The 19,763-nt window shown below is 35.8% G+C and overlaps 1 protein-coding gene across 1 annotated transcript; it reads right to left on the bottom strand.

The window, feature by feature from the left end:
• Nucleotides 1–821: 821 nt before the first annotated feature.
• LOC118745185 (farnesol dehydrogenase-like) lies at nucleotides 822–2,362 on the bottom strand. Its single transcript, XM_036478708.1, has 2 exons — nucleotides 1,746–2,362; nucleotides 822–1,669 (listed from the first exon to the last, which is right to left on the bottom strand). Exons 1-2 carry the CDS (start codon nucleotides 2,310–2,312, stop codon nucleotides 1,490–1,492), a joined length of 747 nt encoding a protein of 248 aa, XP_036334601.1. The 5' UTR covers nucleotides 2,313–2,362; the 3' UTR covers nucleotides 822–1,489.
• Between the last annotated feature and the right edge of the window lie 17,401 nt (nucleotides 2,363–19,763).

The following is a 19,763-nucleotide window of genomic DNA, read 5'->3' as shown; positions in this document are numbered from 1 at the left end:
TTTCGATGCTTCCTCCTCGTAAAATGAACATTCGCAGCAAAAAGTTAACTATTTAAATCGACGAAAAGTTTTATATCAACTTTTATGAACTTCTGTTTATGTGTTTTTGTAGAACATACTTGGTTACAATAATTTTAACCAATAATAATTAATTTTTTAATAAGTAAGTTATTGGTTTTGAAACATTTTTTTGTATAGCAGCCCTTATTCAGCTCTATGGATTATGCCACAAAACTACATTGCTTATATTATCAGAAAATACTTCATAATAATTCAACGCCAGAACCAAAGAAACTGGATTTATAGGGAATAAATGTCCTGGTCGATGGATTCAGGATTGTGGCAGCCCTAAATTAATAAGAAAACAGTTTCCGGTAAAGGTGGCCTTTACTATGGCAATCAATAAAGCACAAGGCCAAACGCTTCAAAGGGCGGGGTTGCATCTACCTGAACCTGTTTTATGCATGGGCAGAGCTATACGTGGCTTTTTCAAGAGTTCGTAGATTTAACAATATTTATGAGTGTATCAGAAAACCTTTCAACCAAAAAGAATAGAATGATCACTTTATCACTTCCGACGTTGTTTTCAAAGGTTTTGTAAGGTTTGAGTTAAAATTACACATCTGTAGTGGCTGCAATAAAACAAACTCCTGAAACAAATACCTGAGTTAATTATTTCCTCTTTATTCTAAAATATTGAATGGGAATAATTCGCACGGGTAAGCTAGTATTATCTAATTTTAAATAAATGTTTTTTTTTGTTATTGATCTTTATTTAATACACGCAATTTTTTTAAATAAAAATCTGACAGCACTGTTCATACCTGAATTTTAAACAAATTTATTGTCGTTTATTTTGTATCGATAAATATTTGATACTGATAATAGCTGCTGTATAAAAACTGAAATGTTCTGTCCGCAAGGGTAGGTTGTACGGCCATACATACTTGCTTAAATAGTTCTGTACCAATAAACACATTTCACAAAAGAAATGAAATTAGAAACATTTTATTGACACCTTTTTTCTTAAAGGACAAAACTAGTTATATTTAATTATAATTTTATAATCTTCGTTTATATCTCCGAATAACTTAAATTACATATTTTACGAATAAATCGTATATATACATATATAGTTTCCTAATTTTAACAGAAACATGGACGAATTCCCGATTGGAGCGGTACGAGTATAATGTAAATTGTAAAGGTTTTAGTATTTTTGATAAGCCTCACTTAAGAAATCATAAAAATCGGAGTTATTTAAACACTTTTAATTTAGCTTTCAAAGAGGTTTCAATATACTTTTCTTTTTGAAAATTAAGGACTTTCAGTTTGAAATGCCCCCAGTAGGGGTATTCACGAAATTTTGCCACAGTGTCAGGACAATTGCAATTGGTGAATACCTGTTATATATTTTCACAATCTAGCTTTTTATAAGTTCTATATGCATGTATTGTTTTACTACTACACATGTATGTATATACGTATGTTAAATCTTTTCTCCCACAGGTTTGATGGTCATCTCATGAATTTGCACGTGCGGTGGAGTTTGAAGGCAATAAACCAACGCATCCGCAATATCTTCTGACTTTAAATAGACCATATCCGGTATCTGTCTCTTTATATCATCGGTAATAATCTCAGTTTCAACTACACCTGGACTGATGCTCTAAAGTATATATGTACACAAAATAAACACAACTGTATTCAACACATTCAACGAACGGGCTATTTAAATTACTTACGGTGATTTTAACTTTCTTGTTGTTTAATAGCTCTTGGCGGTAAATTTCGGTCATGGCGGTAACAGCATGTTTTGAAGGAGGATAAATATTAAAAGTATTGTTCTCAAATAAAGGAACTTTGTGGCCAACTATGCTGTTGATCAAGAAAATATGACCATCTCCACCGCTTGCTTTCATAGATCGGTACGCCTCCCGGGTACAATGGACCACACCCAAAATATTTGTGTCGATAACATCACGTATATCTTGAGAGTTGCTTTCCGTCAATAAGGTGGTTGTTCGTAATATCCCCGCATTGTTGACCAACACTGCAACTGGCCCATATTTCTTTTCAATCTCTTTGAAAACGGCTATTATTTGCTCCTCGTTTCGCACGTCACATTGAATAGCATGAATTCGTGTTCGTACTTCCGGTTTTACTTCATCACGTATTGCTTCGATTCGCTCCTTGCGTCGTGCAAGGCCCACAGTAATCAATCCGTTGTTTGCAAGGTACTTCACAACGGCAGCACCGATTCCTGAACTAGCACCCGTTACCACAGCAACACGATTCGACCAACGATCCATTACTTTTGGACTGCAAATAAAATTCGCGTTTTTACTTCCAACTACTTTGATAACTTATGGCGCAATAGTGTCGCGAATTTGCAATCGCACCTATTTATAACAGTAAATGTTAGGTATCGCGTGTATTTCTCTGTAACAAATATATTAATTAATAGAATTCAAATTCAGAGCATATCTGAGCTATCCACATAAGTATCTTTGAAGAAGTTATTGTGCAAATACAGGTGTGGCTAACTAAATAAGACTAAATTGCTTTTTCAATAATTTGATCTTCATGACAAAACTTCAACTGGCCAGAGGAAACAATTTCCAGGTTTGGCAAGTGCTTCATTACCCGTCTTATTTTTCTTTAGCTCTGTAATCGCCTAAACGATTTTGGCCGAGATCAATAAAGCACTCCAGTCGTTCCTCCTCTGTGCCAAATGATGCCAATTGGAAATGCCAAGTGAAGCCAAGTCCTTCTCCACTTGGTCTTTTTATCGCAGTGGGGGCCTCACTTTTCTCTGCTACCAGCAGCGAGTTCGGAGTTGAATACCATCAGAGCTGGAGCGTCGGTGTCCATTCGATAGACATCCCAGCGGAGCCGCTGTATGTCCATATCGTTGTAAAGCTCATCGTCTGCGGTACTCGCCGTCGCCGTTGCGTAAAGAGCCGTAAATCTTATTCTCAAGAGCCGCCTCATCGGCTTTTGTCATTGTCAATGGGCCTGAGACTGGACCACTCGAACGCACACTGGACTGGGCAGTCGACAGAAAACAGGTTTCAGTTTTGTATACATGAACTACGCATGATTGTGTTAGTGCATATGGCACATGCAAACAAAACGAAATAGAAAATATGTTGTTTATGTGTCCGTGTCAGTCCACCGTCAACCCGCGATTTTCGTGGACTGAAATGAGCGAGGTAAACTCGAACTCTCTTCCCCCTCTTATCCATACAAAACCGGTTTTAGGCGGACTCAGCAGTCCAGTGTGCGGAGGCCCAATGCCACCACGCCATATACCAGCACAGACATGATGACTGACTTAAGTGAGAGTGGTTTTCGCACGTCGAGGGAGCACTTTACTTCTGAAATCCCTACTCAGTCCAAAGTAGCACTTGTTGGCAAGAGTGACTCTGCGTTGGATTTCGACACTGACATTATTATCTCTGACAGGAGATAATTCGTCTTGTTCTCGCTTAGCACCAGGCCTATTCGCTTTGCTTCCTTACTCAACTTGAAAAAGTTTTTGTTACCGATGATGTCGATGCCATCGGCATAAGTCAGCAATTGCACGCTCTTTTAGTAAATTGTTCCTGAGCGGTTCACTTCTGCAGCTCTTATTATCATCTCCAACATCAGATTAAAGAAGCCTAAAGCCACACTGATAAGGCCCAATCAGTTCATTGACGATGGGCTTCCATCTTTCAGACAATATACTAAATAAGACCTTGTATCCTATTCTTAGAAGGCTGATCCCACGGTAGTTGGCGCAAATGGCGGGGTCGCCTTTCTTGTGGATTGGACGGAGTACCCTTAAATTCTAGTCGTCGGGCATGCTCACTTCAATAGCTAAGCCGGCAGGCTGTCACCTCCAGCAGCTTTGTTGTTTTTCATCCTGGTAATTGCTATTCGTACCTCGTCATAGTCGGGCGGTGGACCATCGACTCCCTGATCATCGACGGCGGCTAAGGTTCTTCTTTTCCACACCTTTCCGTGCTGTTGCCTTTCAGGAGTTGGAAAAAATACTCCCTACGTCCGTCCAGGATATCGGTCACTAGCTCGCCATGTTTGTTTTTATAAGAGTTGGCCCTGGTTTTAAAACCTTCCGTAAGTCACCTAACTCTCTGGTAAAAGTTTTGGGCATTTTTCCTGTCCGCCAGCATTTCAAGTTCTTCGCACTCACGTATTTCTTCCTCTCTCTTCCAAAGAGTGCTCTCTGAGATCAGGTGTGAAATTCGAGCAGCGAATGTTCCGATGGTTGGGCCTCGTAGTTAGTGTATTTCTAAAACACTGGAAGCAAGCCTTCCGTCTATCACAATATGATCGATTTGGTTCCTCATACTACTACGCAGTCGCAGATAACGAAGCCCGTAAAAATTCTTACTTCGTGCCTTGTAAGGTGAACAGTGCTTTGATAGTACCTACTGATTTTTCCGTATGAGAGTTTTATCCTCTATCTTCTTTCTTCAACCAGACATAATAATTTCGCCTAACTGTGCTCCAAGGTAAGCCAATGTGGGTCCTGGGTCTATGAGTGTGCAGCCCCATTCCGGGAACACCTGCCATGATTTCGCTATTTCCAAGTACATAAATTGTGCATGCTGCCTCCGACATAGTTTCGTCGTATGAGTCTCAGCTTGAGAGTCAGTCACTGGCAGATTCCAAGCTTTGAAAAAGATCTTTTCGCACTTTTAAAATGCCGCCAAGGCGGTCTTATTCTCCATGGGATATTAACTGAAAATTCAATCGTTTCCCTTTGGTAAGTATAAATATAAATGCTAGTTTTGCTAGGCTTAACGAAAAGCCCATTCCCACCTTGCTGTTTTCACACAAAATGGAGGGACCTACAGTCCGAACGGCGATTGTATTTTTATGAGAAGCTGTTTTTCATGGCAGCAATACACTCGGAGGTTTGCCATTGCCCGCCGAGGGACGATCGCTATTAGGAAAAAACTGTTTCTTTTATTTTTATACCCGAGCGCACTTGTGCACAACGGTATTATAACTTTGTTCACATAACGGTTGTTTGTAACAGCCAAAACGAATCGAGATAGATATAGACAAATGTATACATAAATGATCAGAATGAAAAGAGAAATCGATTAAGCGGTGACTGTCTGTCCGTCCGTCCGCCCGTCTGTGCACACGATAACTCGAGTAAAAATTGAGATATCTTTACGAAACTTGGTACGTGCACTTCCTATGGGCACGGACGGTATTGAAAATGGGCGAAATCGGACAATAACCACGCCTACCTCCCATATAACGGTAATTTTCAGAAATACGAAAACTGCGATATTTTAGTAACTACTGCAGATAATTCACTCAAAATTGATATTTATAATGATTGTTAGACGAAAAATAAGAATATTAGAAATTTTTGGAAAATGGGCGTAGCCACGCCCACTTATGGTTACATGTGTATATCTTGGTAACCCCTGCACACATTTCTTCCAAACTTGGCACAGTTGTTGGCCCTGGCACAGCATACCAAACGGCCGAAAATTTTTAAAATCTGACAATAACCACGCCCACATCCCATATAACGGTAATTTAGAGAAATACGAAATCCTCGATAAATCAGTTAATAATAAAGCTAATTTATTCGAAATTGATGGTTGCAACAATTCTTTACCAAGAAATACGCTTATGATAAAATTTTGGAAAATGGGCGTGGCACCGCCCACTTATGATCACATATATGTATCTCGCTAACCGTTTTAGCAATTTGTACCAAACTCGGTATGGTTATTGTGCTTGCCACATAAAAGCAACCAGTTGAAAATTGTTGAAATCGGACTAAAATTACGGCCGGTTTTCATATAACGGTAAATTTCAGAAATGCTTGAAATTTCAATATTCTTAATATTTAAACACCCCGGCTTATCATGTAGCGGTAGCTTTCGGAAAGGTGGAAAACATATATTTAATACTTGCGCCGGGTATTTAATATTCGGCTCCGCCCGAACTTAGACTTTCTTACTGGTTTTATGTTGGGTTGAACCGGGCTTGAACCAAGACGAGCACTGCTAACCACACCACCACAGCGGCCGCCGATCACATTCAGTTTTTACTTAGGCAAATCACAAATACAAACTCAAATTGATTTGCGAATTGAAAAATGTATCAAATGCTAAATATTTAATACAAGTTGACTATTTGTTTGAAGAATCAAATCAGGTATACATTTTACGTACGATTTGATTCACCGGATAAATAAGAAAAAAATAAGTAGGTAGGTCAACCAAATAAAAACTGAGAGCTTACTTAGTAAACCTTTCAAAAATTACTCTTTATTTATTTTTGATTCTCGGTTCTATTTAATTGACCGCAACTGCGTTCACATTCGTACTACATACTTAAAAGAAAAATCCATAGGAAATAAAATTTTATAACAAAAGCAGAACACTCGTTTGGTTTGTTTATTTAAATAATTAATCGAGTTATTGGCGTGCATAAAGAAAGCACAGTAAACATATACTTATGTAGTATGTATGTACATATCTGAGGTATATGTACATTAGGGTGGTCCAAAAATGCATGTGAAAAAATAAAGTGAGAATTTTTATGCTCTCACCCCCTAGGTTGGTTCTATACCGAAGCAAATTATTTAGAGATCACTCAAAGCGCTCAAAGTTTTCCATACATTTTATATGAGAAAACCCACTTTTTGTAGAAATGGTATAGAATTCTTGAAAACCAAGATTTTTGATCGGAAAGCTCTTTTTTCCTTCAAGAGATCCACAATAATCATACCCAATTATTTATTTAACCACTTTTTTATAGTTACTATATCTTATAGGCCCGCCAAAACCCCCAGAAAATGTCGGAAAATGCAATGGGGAGATAAATAAAAAATCTTTAGTGTTAAAAATGGTTGATTGAGTATTGTTTTAGGGAGTCTCTTAAAGAGAACCAGAGGTTTCCGATCGAAAAATTTTGATTTTTAAAAATTCCATACTATTTCTATGAAAAGCTGTTTTCCCCCATATAAAATACAAGGAAAACTTTGAGCGCTTTGAGCGACTTCTAAATATTTTTTGATTTCAAAATAAAAAATATGAGTATATTTTTTCGATATAGAACAGTTTTAGTTAGCATTAAAATTTCGACTTTACTTATTTGGGGCCACCTTAATGTACATACATACATGTACAAATACTATATATATGCTAGACCGGGTCGATCTCCATACAAAAGAGCTTAGTTCGAGAGCGTTTTTGCGTCATAAAAATGCTTATTCTTGACTCGAACTAAAATAAATAAATATAAATTAAATTATATAAATTAAAATAAATATTTTTTATGAGCCTATTTAACGATTGATACATCAAATTTTTTTACTTCAAAATTCTCTCCATACAACCTTTCAAATCAATGGGGGAAGCGGAATTGGATTAACTTAAGAACTTTTTCGTGACCCAATCAAATATCTTTGAACACACACCATGAGAATATTTCAGATCTAAAGTTTGTTTTCGGCACCATGCGAAATCTTCTAAATCGGTTTTATTTCTATAACTTCTTTATTTAATACCGGATTTCTTTAAATGATATACCATTCCCTACAAGAAGAGGTCTTTTTTTCTGACCTCTTCGCTAACACACTAAAATATACACCAATACACAGAAAAATATTTGTAAAAATAACCTTAGGAAATACAATAAGTAGAAAAGATACCTTTTAGCACTGCTCCCCATGTGAGAAAGGGGCGCATAGTCACATGTACACAAAATAACTGGTCAGGTTTTTCATATTATCCCCGAATTTTTGATAAGGAAATCGCAGCATTATTGCATCAGCAGTGACCGTCAAGGGTTGTAATTGTATTAAAAAAGCCTACATACATACTTCGCCCTAACCTATCACATAAAACTAAAAAGCTAAAACTTTTTTTCTGAAAACGGCACCGAGTAGCAAGTTTAAAAATAAACTCGAAAAGAATTCCTGCATGTGATCTCTTACGGTTTTTAGTGGAAATGGGTTAATACGAGTCTCTTATTTTTCTGATATTTAATGACATATAATAATACTGCTCTCTAAAAAAATTTTGTTTAAATTTGCGCATATTAAGATAGGTAACCAGTTTCCTCTCTTAATGAATGCAAATTTAAACACTGCTTGCTTACTTTTACTTATCATATGTGTGGCGTAGAACAAATTTCAAATTTGTTTTTTGAGTTTTAAACATTTATTGTTCACATTTTTACAGTTTACACATAAAATGTTTAAAATTTCCTGTAAAAAATTTTCGTTTAAATCTACGCATATAAAGAGAGGTAACCAGTTTCCTCTCCTAGTTTGTGCAAAATTAAACAATGTCCGTTTACTTTTACATATCAAATTTGTCACGTAGCGCACACCAGGGGTGGGTTTTGGGGCTAAATTTATTATGATATAAAAAATTTTGAAAGAAAAAATTTTCTTTTCCATTTCTTGTGCGTCATTTTGTAAGAATTTTTCTTTTTTTCTTGAGAGCTCTGCGAATGAAAACATTGTCCTAAAAATATGCAATGCATACTCACCTACAGTTGCTTTTTACACTTTACAGCCTAAAAAAGTTTCGTTTCACCAAAATGAGCTACATGATAAAAATACAAGTTCAGTTAAATTTTCGACGAAAATGAATAAAAAAGTGTAAAAATTTCGTGAAATTATTTAATTTATTTATATTAAAATTCTTTTGTAAAATTTTGTATTACTTTTGAAAGTTTCATGATTTAATGATCGGATCTAAACCAAATTACGAGACTTTCCGGTAAAAAAATAATTATTGGAATCGGTTCACGCGGTGCAAAGTTATGCGGTGGAATAAATAAAAGAAGTAAAAATACTCCGAAGAATTGATAACCTCCCCTTTTTTGAAGCCGGTTAAAAATGTCAGAGTTCTTTGTAAATTTTATGTAAATAAAATGCAATTGATGATACTTTAAACAGTTTATTTATTTTTTTCATACTGTAAATAAAACTTTCATAAATGTATTTTAAAGAGCGAATTTTCAGTATTTCCTGATGATATATCGAGCCTTAACCGCCAAAATAACGTGACATTTTTTTCAAAATTTTCTTTTTGATGCAGAAATATTCCTAGAGCATCTAAATGCATTTCTGCATCAAAAATAAAATTTTGAAAAAAATGTCGCTTACGTTATTTTATCGGTTAGGGCTCGATATATTTAGAAGTATAAACCCTTTCCCCCCAAAAATATATTCCTGCGTGCGCCCCTGGCACTTAGTATTTATTATTTGTAAAAAAATATATTTTTACTTTCACTTTGCTGTTTGTAATTTTAAACATTTCATGTGTATATTTTAAACAACTCATGTTCAAAATCAAGTCTTGAACATCTTGTGCGTATACTTGAACAGATTCTGGTTGAAAAATAAACACTTTTCAGTAGTAGTTTTACATCCACTTTTTAGAGTGTGCGTACAGGGTACCGTTTTCCGACAAATTAACATAACTGACAAAGCTTATGAGAATTGCTAATAGTTGAATATGTATAACTGTAATCCCTTTGCAAGGGTGGATCATCGACATCAATCGGACTTCAAATAAGGAAAAGAAACGATAACGCTATTTTACAGGGTGCACAAAAAAAGTTTTACTATGCTGAAATACTCTCAAAGTGAGGGTTAAAAATCGTTTGGAACGAATTGATGCATACATCGTACCAAAAAAAAACAACTTTTGACTCAAGTACCCGTTCTAATACGTACCCACCAGATTTCAGTTCCTTCCACCCTAACGTGCCACCCTTATGCCATTTAACTGAAGCTCGCCAAGGTTTAAAATATTGCTAAGAAAATATTTCGATTCTAATCCAATTACAACTTTTTTCCCCGAATGTAGGGGCTGTTTTTTAAAATTGTTATATCTTCGGCATTTACAATTGGATTTTAAAGTATATATCAAATGAATGGTTTTGTCTCGAAGAGGCAATTTTTTTGTTCCAAAGTTCATTGGCTCATGGTCACCCTAACATGTCAGCCTAATTTCAGTAAATTAAAGCTCACAAAAACCTATTAACTAAACTTTTTCCAAAGAAGTGTTTTATTCCCGTCGAATTATTTAAAAAAGAATTTATTGCCGAGTGTAGATGTCACTGAAAAGGGTAAAAGAGGCAAACCCTATGTTAAAAAAAAATAAAAATAGATTTTCGAAATCGCCTTGCAAAACTTCTTTAGACTGAGGGGTGACGGCGAACTTTGTTTGTTTACTTGTGAGGTGGTACGGTCTAATGTACTACATGTATGTACATATGTCTGTGTGCATTCAACCGGTCATTGGAGAGCTATCGCTATTGTTAGGTTTCCACTCGATAACGATAACAAGGCATCAAATTTTATTGTCATTCATCTTTTCTGATAATTTCAAAGAAATTAATAGCACTACTGTTATTAAGTATTCCAGCAGCTAAATGATTCGAAGAAGCTTTGGCAAGAGTTCCAGATCATTAAAACTAAAGGGTCGGTGGTGGTCTCTTTTAATGGGAGCTCGCCATCAACCTCCAATTTAGCAGTTAAGATTGCTTTAGTGTTTTCCAGGCAGATAATATGTAGCTGCTTTTACGGAAGAATTTAGTTGGCTACGCCCCGACCATAAAGGAGGTAAAAATCTACAATCCCGATGAAGGTTCGCTCAAAGCTATTAGGAGAATTCCTACCTCTCTTTAACTTGCGTCTGATTATTTCATAGTCAGACTTGTATGTCTCACAGGTAACTTAGCGAGTGGGAGTACCCTCGACTACATGCGGGCTACTCTTGTACAGATGAGCATCGTTGGGTGGAAACAAGCTCATGTCGCACGGTCAATAATGTCCGATTTATGTTCATGAATGAGATAATAAATTATACAGCAGATGTGGGCACTTTTTTAGCCCGCGAAGAAGTCAAAGTGCGAGCTCTGGCTCGAGAAAGGGAAGGGGGAAAGGGGATGAAAAGTTAGGGAAAAATTATTTATATCTCCCCAAACATCATGTTCATCACAGAACGGCTGCGGTGATGAGTGATCGGACTAAAAAAAAAATCTGTGTGGTAGAATCTGGAAAAATGTGGTAGATTTTAAACAAATGTGGTAGAACTAAGGTTTTGGATCAAATTTGGACAAAAATTAAAAAAAAATCTGCAAGGTTTCACCTAAATTGCAAGCATTTTAATTAGACTGAAGTTGCTAAAAATTGCGCTTAGTTTTTCCACCTTGGGAGTAAAAAGCAGTTCCTTCCATATCAAGATATTTTTCGAACATATCGACCCCTTTGCGTAAAATTATCGTATGTCACATTTTTTACGAAATTTACTTTTTGATGCAACTTTGTTTTACAACCCATAACGCATCACTTGTTCAAATATTACGGCTTAAGTCCCAATAGTTACTCCAAAAATTTACTGTCAATTTTATCGTATGTGACAACGACCTTTTTCTTGTGGGCGAAATTATCATATGTGCTAAGAAATTAGAATGTAGAGACCTTTCTACAAAAAATCTTGCGTTTAGTTATATTTATCATTTTAGGCTGTTGTTGTTTCCGACGGGGTGGGTGTATGATGTATTTTGGAACGAATTTCCGTCATCCCTTGACAAATTTGGTTTGGAGAACGAAAAATTACACAGAAGATGGCACAACGCCGAAACCGGTTTGTCACCAAACCAAAAGTGACAAGGGATGACGGAAATCCGTTCCAAAATACATTATATTCATCAATTATCTCACCAAATCTAAACTTTGGTATTGATGGTGCTAGCCAAAGCAGAGAAAAATACCAAAAATACCTTCCTGTAAAATTTGGTTTTTGTAACATACGATAATTTTGCGCAAAGGGGTCGATATTTTAAGAGATTTCTGCAACCTTGCGGAGTGCTGCCAGCTTTTCTTTTTATCACATCACGATGTAGCGAACAAATGTGGCACGTTCCAGAAACCGGTACTTGGGATTTGCCGATTTTACAAAACCCCCACGAAAAAGTAAACAACGCCTTAGAAATTTTAGATGCACTGAAGTTTAATATTAGCACTTTCACAAAAATAGCCGTCTTTTAAAATTTTCGCTATTAATTATTTTTATAAATCATATATTTTGCAATTTAACATAGAGCTGGAAAACTATCGATATTTTCAGATACTATCGAGAGCCACTATCGATAGTATCGATATATCGAAATTTTAAAATGAACAGTCTTATGGACCGCACCGTTCTTCACTTTTTTTGCACCTATCGAACACAACTAATATGAGTTTATTCACAAGAACATATCATTTTATAGTTTTATTTTCTTCAATTTAATCATAACCCTGCAAAAAATGGGACTAAGCCGGGATGCCTCCGGGAGCAATCGCAGAGGAGGATGAGACTAATACCACTTTTGATCTCTTTGTATGGAATGAACTGTTCGCTTTTGTTCGAGCATGTCCTATGAAGAGACTAATTGCTCACCTTTATACCCGAACGGGTACAAAAAGCTACTAGTCACTTTTAAAAAAGAAAAAGAAAAATTTGCCCCAGCTGAGATTCGAACCGGGGTGCTCAGTTTTGTTAGGCGAATACTCTCTCTGCGTGCCAACGCCGCACATGAAATCTCATTGACTAAAAGCTCAGTTAGTCTAGACTTAACTTAATTTAACTTACCGTAAGAAATCATCAATGATTACTCAACACGTCAACTTAAGCCAAGAGCGGAAATATTTTGTTTTTGTATTTTCTTTTTCAGCTGTTTAACAGTTCGCCGCCTTAAATGCCACATCAAAAAAATTCATGCAAACAACAATGTTTGCTTTCATTTATTTTTAAGAAATACAAAAACGAGAGTCTGGCAAGCCTGATTCTCTCACCGCTCTCAATTTCCGTAAGACCGTAACTTAAGAACCTAAAATCTACAGGTTCTTAAGTTTCTTACGCTAAGTTAAGTTTTAACTAACCGCCAACACAGTTTCTCATATAACAGGTTGGCCGAAATATTTAGTTAAGTTACGTTACGGAAATTAAGTCTAGACTAACTGAGCTTTAAGTGAGTACATACCATTAAATCGTTAATACTACCCGTTAGAGATGAGTTGGGGACCAATTGATCTCCAATTATATCCCATAAGGGATGAGTCGAGACTAATTGACCTCCATTAGTACCCGTATGAGACTAGTTGCGACTAATTAATGCCCAATTGTACCCGATTGAGAGTAATCTCGGAATACTCTATTTAGAGATTAGTCGCACAATTTTTTGCAGGGAAATTACTTAAAATCAATTGAAATATACCCAGCCAGCAAAATATCTGGAAACGTATCCGAAAATGGAAACAATTTCGTATAAAGACCTGATGTTACATCCGTTTTCCGATTCCATTTTCGGACGTTTTTCAGATCAATTCTCCCACTAAAGTTTTCATCCGAAACGTATGTGCAGAAAACTATCGAAAATTGTTGTAAAACGGATGCGCTTTCTACTATTTTCCTGAAATTTGTCTGATTAAATCTTTCGTTGAAATAACCCTTTCTATTGTAATATGAGGGGGCATCTGACACTGGCTTTATTAATTCGATATGGGTGCCATCAATGCACCCGATTACGCCAGGTATCCCGCATTTGTTAAAAAAATTTTCTTTACATTGGCGTTGTTGACTTTATGGCACATTTAGCTTGATCCACTTTTGGCATAATAATAACTTTTGCAACAGTGCTACGACCTGAACTGATACTCGCATCTTTCCCTACCGATACCCTACTGGTATCCTCCTTCTCCTAAGAATCTCAATATTGCAGCCAATTGAAGAAGAGGTGGAATAGACATTTTTTTTAAATATGGTGCCACTTCATTTAATATTATGGAGAATGCATCTTTATTCAGACGGTATTGAGCAATAAATCTACAATGAAGATTAAATTATTAGTAATTTATACAGTTTTCATTCACAAATCTTACAATGAATCTGAGAGACATAGTGGATTGCTGTGGTCACGCAAAATTATCCTCTTTATTTTTCCATTTTATTTTGTTCTCTACCTTCAATGGCAATCGCGACCACAAGCCAGAAACTCATTTTATTAAACTTTTTGTTAAATTTGTCAATAAAAGTCTTTTACAAATTAAAAAAGTACAACGAAACTCAAATGAAAACAATAACCGCAACAAATTAACTGAATTTTGACAGTTCGAATAGGATTTGTATCAAGGCGAATTAATATAAGGTGATAGCAGGAGTCCAAAAACAAAAATTTACATGTATTTTGTTTTTGCTTTGGCGGCATAAACTGTCAAAATCTGTAAAAGTGTGTGTAGAAATTCAAACAAAATATTTCAATTCGATATCAGAAGCCGTGCGGCGAAACACATACCACCACCACCCTATATTAATTCGCCTTGATTTGTATCTTGTTCGAATTTCTCAATTTCGATAGGATTGCCGAACACCTTTTTGATTCCGCGTCGAAAATCCATATCGATGCGAAACCAATGCCGATCGGATTTCAGAACAAGTCTGAATATAGATAATAATGATGGAGAATTGACTAGTTTTACAGTGCGAGTTTAAGACCGCTTCATAGTTAAGTTGGTTTGTACGGCAACACTGTTTTTTTCTTTATGTAGATAATAAAACTGCTCTAAACAAAATATGTCAGACAAGCCTATTAAAACTCAAATTCACTAGATACAAACCAAGGCGAATATATAGTTACAAGGTGGTGTTGATGGCGAATTAAATTTTCGCCGCGGTACTACTGAATGTCAAAATGATGTGTTTGTTGTAAACAAGGCGAACTCGTTTTACAACAAACACATCATTTTGACATTAAGACGTACCTCGGCGAAAATCTAAATTCGCCATCAACACCACCTTGTATAAATTCGCCTTGATACAAACTGATCGTAAGTAAACAAAACATCGCTTCGTGCCAAATCATATACCTGAGTATACACACATCAATTTCACTTTATTTGATGGGAGCACTGCTATTATTTTGAACACAAACGTATGACCACGTTAAATACATATCATCGTTTAAAGTACAAAACTGCGTATCTTCGTTCTGCAAAACCACGTAACTGAAATTTTTTGCCAAAAATTTTGATTTGCTCACACCAGCTCTTGGCTCAAGCCTTATCCATTCGTTCTGAAATATACTTGCCAGAAATGCGATTGCTTTATAAAAAAAGATATCCATTTTGAAAAATGAGTGTTTTTACTCTCTAGAAAATAATTTATGCAACCTTACATATGCGGTTTTGCATTTTGTTGATACGCGGTTTTGTACTTTAAACGACGATATGTACATACATATGTACATACAAATATGCAAATAATTGAGGCACCTTTGTATGTATTTGCATATCTATGTATGTATATATGTACATAAAATGTATAGGTACATTGGAACGTACGATAATCTTTTTGGGCATTCTAGGAACGATGATAAACAAACAAATTTTGATTTCACAATTTAGGGCCGGTTACTCAATGTCTGGTTAACACTAATCTGCGGTTAAACATCGTTATCGACGACTTCGTCTCCATGCATATAACAGGGAGTAGGTAACGTCGATAACTATGTTTAACCGGAGATTAGTATTAACCAGACATTGAGTAACCGGCCCTTAAAGTGCTTAACATAATACATACATTTATCAAGAAATACAACACATTTAATTCACATTTTAGCTTTCATAAGTAATCATAACATTTGGAAAACGTAATTGTACAAGTAGTTTTATCAAGAGTGATCACTGATTAATGGGTCGATTACGGATAGCAACGCAACCACGGTTCGGTTGCCAGCTGGCAACGCAACTGGAAAGAAAACTTGTATTACGAATGGCAACGATCGTCAGTTGCTGTAGAGTTATCGATAATTGAAATTTGACAGTTCGACAACCAGCAAGCGGCTGTAAATAAGCTGTGCGAGTAAACTTAAGTTATTAAAATGAAGAGTTTTAAAGGAAAGACAGCAAGAAAACTAAATCCATCACAATTATTTGTTTAAGAGGAAGAGAAGTGCATGAACGCGGACTGAATCAGGCGACATTTAAAGGGTAATTCCAATCCTGTAGAGCTACCGCGGGCACTGTAGGCAAAAGTTAATGCTTTCAAGGTTTTCTTTTATTATCGTTTTGTGTTCACTTTCAAATCATATTGAGGACTTCTAAAAGAAGCTGTAGTATAATTAGTTAATAAACAAATGAATCACTTCGTTCAACTTCAATACCTCCGCTCATAAAACCTTGCGCACCTCTTCGATTTTTCGCAGGAGGAAGTGCCACAGTAATGACTTTAATTTGGAAAACTTGGTGTGCATGGGCGTAGCCAGGTAGGGGCAGGGGGGTGCTCGAGCCCCCCCTAACTTTCAAATTTTCCTTATATATATATAAAATAGTACCCTGAAATGCCAGCTTAATAGGATCGAGCATCCCCCCCTAAATTTCATTCTGGCTACGCCGATGTTGGTGTGTCGGTAGTTTTAAAAGAGGCGCTTCTGTTGATAAAGGAAAAAATTTGCAATCAGTGTTCGCTTTTGTTTCGCCAAAAGGGCGTACTCCACAGGAGCTAAAATTTCAAGTTATAGTTTTGTTTTTTTACCATATTCTGTAAAAGTAAACTGCATTGCAAAATGTTAATATCGTTCAAATTATTAAAAAGTAAAATATATGACGCACTTTTAAATTTTCGCTCCTAAATATGCTCCAAAAACATTCCTAGCAACCACAAAAATGTAATTGCCTGTATACATACTTTGTAGCAACTGCAGTTGTCAGTTGAAAGTTGAAAGTTGCCAGTTGCCATCTGTTATAACGTTTTGGCAACTAGCAACGCAACTGAAGTTCGATTGCTATCGATAATCGACCCATAAATGTTAAAAATATAACGATTAACCAGACTGATTGAGAAAAAGTACAAAACATTACCAAAAATTTACATTTTTAAAAAACTAAATGTAATTAAATTACGATATTGAAGATATGATTTTTAAGTACAAAACATTGCAAAAAAATTTATAAAAAAAAAAATTTAATAAAATTACGATACTGAGTATATAACCTTTAAATGTAACTAATATAATGATTAACAAGACTGGTTCCAGAAATTATTACTTTATTGTCTATTTATTGTCTATTGTGTAGATCAGGGAATCTGCTTTATATATTTAATCAAGGTTTATCAGGGTGGTTGCGAATATTATTGCAAAATAAAAGTCCTTTCCAGACAATAAACAAACTGCCTGTCCAATTTAAACAAATTTGGAATCATATGAAGAAGACTTGAATGGCTTTTAAACAGAAATAATGATTTAACATTTTGTGTGGCTTTCCTCGTTTAGACATTTCAGTTTTAAAGCTATTTAAGTCCTCTTTCATTTGATACCAAACTTGTTTAATTTGGATAAGCGGTTTCTTTATTATCCGGAAAAGACTTTTATTTCGGAAAAATATTCGCAACCCTGTTTTTTATACAGACTACTACTTTTTCTACTACCTTTTCCCAAATGGGAATGTAATTCTTACCCGCTTTCGCTTTCCTTGTCAAATACAACCTTACAACGCAGTCGATTGACATAAATGTCAATATTTATCCAACCTTGTATTATTGAATCATGGTCCCTATTAGTAAACAGTTTTGGACAAACCTCTTTGAGTTTGGCTTGTACCCCGTGCCATAATAACACTACAATTATCAACTCATTCACAATTGAAATTCGCACAAGCAGTGTAGCCACTTTGCAAGAAATTCCTCGAATAACTTTTTTATGAGGAGTTTTTCTCGGTTTTTAAATAATTTAATAATGGAATGATATGGGAGTTGCCATTTCACCTTGTTTACAAAAATTTTCTAAATTTTTTGTTTTGCGAGCAACATAGTATTAAATATGGAGATTTATTTGGCTGACGTCTAATTATATCTAAATTGAGCTCAGTGTACCGAATGTACCCTTTGGTTAGAAAAAGGTACAATTGTACCTGTTTTGCCGTCCCTGCGCAGGACTGGTTAAATTTATTGAGGGAACTGGAATTAACTACTCCTGCAGAATGTTCGAGGAATGACGTGACAGTGAGAAACTTAAGTGGATGAATACTGCGTACAACGAGAGAATGGGAGAATGTGCGATAGACAGCAGAACGTTCTAGAGTTGCCATGAGTGCGAGTGCAGGTATGTAAGGCCACTGCTACAGCGAGGAGTTAATTGATAGTCAGCAAACTACCAGACAAGTCAGTTGCGAATCAGCAAGCTATAAGTTCAGTTGTGTTAGCAAGTTTCGTATATTGTTTTAATTGCCTTAACAAGTATTATTATTAGTTTTTATTGCATTAGAGGCTATTGTAAATTGTTTGTTGTACAATAAAGTTAATTGTACTGTAATTTGGTCATCTTGAGTGTTTATTTAACAATCCAGCGATACGAACCGAGAGGATTTTGGTAAATCCGTCAAGGATAATCGTAACAATAAACACGAGCGAAATATATGTATTATCTATATTACTTCAATAGTGTAGTTATCCAAGAGATCTATGTCTTGAAATACTTTCATTGCTGTATTGATTATCAATGGGTGCGTCCATAAAACGTAGCTGTTGGGTAACCGTTAGCTATTTGTCTTAGAAACGCACAGTTAAGCAGTTACGCTCAGCGCAACAGTTGGCAACTTTCCTCCATTTTTTCCAGCGGAAAATTTTTACGCTACCTGAACTCAACAGCTGTCAAGTTTTTGTCATGATATAAAAATATGTACATACATGCTTTAAACCAAAATGTGACTTACGATCTCACAGAAAGTGAAATGCTTGACTAATCTTTATTCTATTTTTAATACATAGATATATGTATATTTTTACACGATGTTTATTTAAAAGGCGTTAAATAAATGTATAAGTTAACACCGGTAAACACGTATCCGGTCAACATTCCACTTCCACCGATATTGCTGACGGTGCGTCGGCAGGTTTGAGTGTGGAAATAGCGTAGCAACAACTCTCCCACCGATATTGATGACGATGCGTCGACCAGGTAGCGCGTGACAACAACAACATCGCTGCAACGGAAAAGCCAACAGCAAGAGGTAAAATTGCCGAATTGCATTTTGCAATTCACACGGCAAAACATGTGCAGCAACTGGTAGGTGGTAAGAAAGCGTCATGGTATTTAGGCATAGTCGCCGCAATATTCTAGTTAGCAAATTCAGTTGTAATAACTCGACCGATACAAACGGCTGCTCTTGTGCAAACAAGAGAAATGAAATAACATTAAAAGCCAACCAAGTGTTTTAGTAAGTTATACTTATTTATTTTAAGCATTCGTTGTTTTTGTGAAAGCGTTTAAAATTTTTTGTTAGTAAGTTTTAATACAAAATTTCTCTACTTTCTCTAATTTTTTCTACTTGAGAAAAGCTTGGGTATCAATTTGAATTCAAACATTATTCAACTTTTAGTCAAACCTTGGGAAAAATGTTGAATAAAATGATGTTTATCTACTTGATATTCAAGAATTTCTCAAAGATTGGAAAATAGTTGGAACAATGTTTGCTATTTGCATATTAGGATACATTATTATATGTATATAGATATGTAGGTACATATGTATAATGCTAGTCCACTGCCACCATTACTGCCACGTCCTAATGCACCAGCTGAAAGTCAATTAACCACCCAGCACATAATCGGTAATCGCTTTTAGTGGTAACGTGTTCTAAAAGGCATAGCGATGTAATGCCTTCGAATTTTTATACCCGAGCGCACTTGTGCACAAGGGTATATTAATTTTGTTCA

The sequence above is a fragment of the Rhagoletis pomonella genome, unplaced genomic scaffold (genome assembly GCF_013731165.1).
Source record: "Rhagoletis pomonella isolate Grant_MI unplaced genomic scaffold, Rhpom_1.0 Rhpom_scaffold_00008, whole genome shotgun sequence".
NCBI classification, from domain to species: Eukaryota; Metazoa; Arthropoda; class Insecta; order Diptera; family Tephritidae; genus Rhagoletis; species Rhagoletis pomonella.
This window is presented reverse-complemented; position numbering and strand designations above follow the sequence as displayed.